General features: G+C 45.2%; 1 protein-coding gene across 1 annotated transcript in view; it reads left to right on the top strand.

Moving 5' to 3' along the window:
• Positions 1 to 552: 552 nt before the first annotated feature.
• The window catches only part of LOC103373492 (elongation of very long chain fatty acids protein 6-like), a 9,264-nt gene continuing 5,467 nt past the window's right edge, over positions 553 to 4,349 (top strand). Inside the window, exons 1-3 of the mRNA XM_008303390.1 lie at positions 553 to 672; positions 2,743 to 2,874; positions 4,056 to 4,207. Of these exons, the coding sequence (XP_008301612.1) occupies positions 572 to 672; positions 2,743 to 2,874; positions 4,056 to 4,207 (385 nt within the window). The 5' untranslated portion in view covers positions 553 to 571. The remainder of the gene's footprint in view (positions 673 to 2,742; positions 2,875 to 4,055; positions 4,208 to 4,349) is intronic.

Raw genomic sequence — 4,349 nt, 5'->3', positions numbered from 1 at the left:
TAACCCTAACCATACTAACCCAAACCATACTAACCCTAATCCTACTAACCATACTATCCCTACTAACCCTACTAACCCTCCTGTGGTGGACATCATGTGATGAAGTCAGTGGTTCAGCCGCCTTTGACTGTATCTTAGTAATTTATTATATTTTAACTTTATAATTCCTCTTAGATGTTGTCCTGATTTGTTTTCTTGGTTTTAAACGTAGCGATGATGTTTTAATGTTGTCTGACTCTGACCCTGTAGAGCAGCTGCCTCCACCTTCTGGGGGATTTATTCTCTCTGTCCTGTTTCTACAACATTAGTCGCACATCAGACTTTTACTCTGGTTTTATTCCTGCTGGTACAATCACACTCACATAGTTTCAATGCAGTACTTGAGTGGTTCTCACAGTAATCTGAGTACTGCAGGAACGCCGGCTCCTCCCTGTCTACACGTCACTCAGGTGTGTCTGAGGCCCCGCCCCCCGCACACAGCTTTTATAGAGCAGGTGAGGCCAGACGGCTGCAGAACTCACTGACGGACGGTTCTCCTGAAAGTTGAGCCGAACATTAAGTCAACGTTGAGATGCTGCTGCTGAACGACTCTGAGCTCCGGAGCTTCTCCGAGTTCAGCTTCGAGCGACGGTTCGACGAGCGAGGAGCGATCCGCTGGATGCAGCTGCACTGGTGAGAAAACCCACAAACAGTGGTTCCTGTTCACACTGAGACTGGCTGACGGTTCTTTAGGTGAAGGTTTCAGATCCTGCAAACGCTAAGAAATAGCCCAAACAGCCCGGAAACCTTCCGCTCCGAACTCCATTAGACCATCGTCTATTTTTAATATTACTCTGCCTTACTTAAACATGGCTCCTGGTTCTGTCGGTGTGGACGTGGTTTCGGGATGCTTGAGGTCCCGACTTTGTTTCGGCTTAAACCCAGAACACCGGAGAGCTCAGCTTTCAGCACAGTTTCACCTGAACAAGTTTACCTGATACCGAAACACGTTATTCAGACAGCGCGGAGAAGGGAGCGGTACAGCGGTCACCAGCTCAAACATTAGCTCGGTTTGTTGGAATAAAAAGCGTGTTGTTATAGGTTTTTTAGAGCCGAATAGAGAAGCTGATGTCGCTGATTCAGACAACATACAAACTTCTCCTGTTTGAAACGTGTGTGAGCTCAGAGCAGCGAGGAAACTTAAAACCGGACAGTTTGTGAATGGGGTTTGGTGAGGCGCAGACTTACACCAAACGATTACCACATGGAGTTCTATCAGGATTACAGTGATTTTAAAGGAGCCTGAGGAACGTCCACATTCCTTTGGAAATACGTAGCTCAGGTGTAGCGCAGGTGAGGCCCAGTAACGTTACGGTTCCTCCCATGATGATGAAACCTGAAAAAATGTGCTGAAGGTTCAAATATTTCAGCTGTTCAGCAGCTCGGAGGGAAAATCTTCCTCAATGCCGAACATCAGCAGAACTCACGAGATGTTCCGAGCTCCTCTGTGTCCGTGATGTATGAGCATGTTAACGTGGTTTAAACTGTACGAGTCGGTGATATTTAAGATCCTTATTGTTAGAAAGGCCTAACCCAGGTGAGTCACATGTTCCTGAACCGGTCCGTCAGCCGGAACCTCCTGACCCAATAACTCAGAACTAAAGTCATCTTTCCAGGCAGTCAGCTGGTTCTCCTTAGAGGATGATCCACTTCACCTGGTTCACATAATTTCATATCTGATTTGCTGTAAAACATGATGAATTCATAGAAACGTTTTAAATGTTCAGTCAAAGCAGAACTAGTTCCAACTGCTCCGGCACCAGAACCTGGATCATCAGCTTCTGCTGGATGCCTCATTTCTCACTTTAACACCTTTTCTTTGAGTCGTCTTAATATTCGGGAGATTTTTCTAAAACTTGTTTTTTTTTGTTTTTTTTTTTTTTTTAATTTGTGGGAATTTTTAAAACATATTTTCTAAACATTTGGGAACTTTTCTTTTTAAGATGTTTAATTCATGTTCGAGGGTTATTTTTAAAATGTTCTTTTCAGTTTGTGTCACACATTTTCTCAGTTTGTGGTCATTGTGACATTTTGGGGCAGCAGAAGATCCAACAGGACTCATGAGAAGAAGGAAGAACAAACGAAGTTCTGATCCATTAATGGAAATGACAGAAGACGCTGAACCGGACATTTTCTCTTTAACATCTTTTAGACGTCGATGCTTTTATTGGTGGAGCCTCAACAAAGAGTTTCTGTCACTGTCTGGGACAGACGATAAAATCCATCCATCTATAATCTATCTATCTATCTATTGATTATCTATCTATCGATTATCTATCTATCTATCCATCTATCTATCGATTATCTATCCATCTATCTATCGATAATCTATCTATAATCCATCCAGTTCTGATCCATGAATCTGTTCTCAGTTTTCTACAATCTTTCTGCTCAGATGTTTGAACGTTTGCTGCCATGAGTGAAGTTCAGAATCGCTGGTTGAACAACGAACAGACGGATTAAAGAAACTTTGATTAATTAAAATCATCTAAACGTGTAAATGACACAACGAGACGTCAGGAAGCTTCTAACGGCCGCTTTCATCGTTCACTGGAATTTAAAACTTTGTTGTGGAAAATCATCAGCATTCAGATAAAAGTAGTGGATGAAGGTTTTTACTGGAGTACAAGTACTCAGTTACTCAATAGCTGTTTTAAACATGAGCACAAGTCCTCAGTATCTCGGCGTGTTCTCGTCCTGCAGGTCCAAGTCCTTCCTGTTCTGTGCTCTCTACGCCGCCCTGGTGTTCGCTGGACGTCACTACATGAAGCCTCGACCCAGAATGAACCTGCGGCTGCCGTTGGTGTTCTGGTCGCTGAGTCTGGCCGTGTTCAGGTAGATGTTCCTCCTCTGAACGGCTTTTATAAATCTCCATGGAAACGTCTCAGGATCAGGTTCAAGGCTTCAGCTGAAGGAGACGCTGGCATGACGGTATTCATCTGCTTTGATTTGAATGTTCTGGTCCATCACCACGGGTCCAGAAAGAGCTGCTGCAGGGATGTGCAGAAGCCTGTCCAGAACGTTTAGAACGTTCAGTTCAGTTTTACAGTGAACAGACTAAATGTAAAGTGGATGTGGCGTCGCAGAAAATACCAATAAAGGCCATTAAAGTTCAGACAGAAACCAACTGGATCAGACCGGTTCTGAACAGTCAAAGTTCCAGAAACAGGATTTGTTTCACTGACGGTTTGGTTCCGTTTATTGTAATTTTGGATTTAAGCTTTTAAAAAACCTAAAAGTCGAAGCTGATTTTAAACGACGTGAACGTGGACGGTTCAGTTTCACCGTTTGGTCCGTTTGGTTCCGACTCTCTTCAGTTTGTCCAAATGCTGAAGCAGCGACACAATGGCTGCTGTTGTTTCCACGGCGACGCCTCCCACTGACAAACACTAGCTTTGGTTGTCTCCGTGGTAACCAGCCGCCGTCACACCTGCAGGTGGCGGCGCTCAGGTGTGTTTGTTCTGAGAGTCCGAGTTGTTCAGACAGAAACTGGCATCAGGAGGAAGCTTCAGGTTTCCAGACGTCTTTGAACTCATCACGCCACAGATTGAGTCCCTGCAGTCTCATGTGGTCGTTCACAAAGATCAACACTTTGCTCGAAACACAGAAACTGGTTCTGTGAGCGTCAGCGGTTCTGTCTGTGTGCTCAGTTTGGGTTTCTGTCCTCCAGTGGTTGGGTTGTGTTATTGTTGTGTGTTGTTGTGTATTTCTGGGGTCAGTGTGTTGTTGTGTGTTGTTGTGTATTTCTGGGGTCAGTGTGTTGTTGTGTGTTGTTGTGTATTTCTGGGGTCAGTGTGTTGTTGTGTATTTCTGGGGTCAGTGTGTTGTTGTGTATTTCTGGGGTCAGTGTGTTGTTGTGTATTTCTGGGGTCAGTGTGTTGTTGTGATGCCGACAGAGTGAAGCTTCTTGTTGTTTCCTTCGGCTCTCACCGGTGACCCAACAGCTGTCTGTTCGTGTCTCTGCAGCACCGGCTCTGGTTCTGTGGTTCTGATGGCTTGTTCTGGTTCTCCTGCAGCATCGTCGGCGCCGTCCGGACCGGTTCCTACATGTTCCATGTCCTGAGCTCCAGCGGCTTCAGAAGGTCCATCTGTGACCAGAGCTTCTACAACGGTCCCGTCAGCAAGTTCTGGGCGTACGCCTTCGTCCTGAGCAAGGCCCCGGAGCTGGGTCAGTACATTATCATTATTGGTGGTGAGATGGGTCCAGAACCACCGCGGGCAACATTACAATCAGACATTTCAGTGTTTCCTTCAGTTATCGGCTGTATTTCTATATTATTGTCTTGTCCAGATGGTGTAATGTGAGGTTA

Source organism: Stegastes partitus, unplaced genomic scaffold (assembly GCF_000690725.1).
Source record: "Stegastes partitus isolate 25-593 unplaced genomic scaffold, Stegastes_partitus-1.0.2 Scaffold1996, whole genome shotgun sequence".
Classification (NCBI taxonomy): Eukaryota; Metazoa; Chordata; class Actinopteri; family Pomacentridae; genus Stegastes; species Stegastes partitus.
The sequence above is the reverse complement of the archived record's forward strand: the minus strand, read 5'-3'. Positions and strand labels throughout refer to the sequence as shown.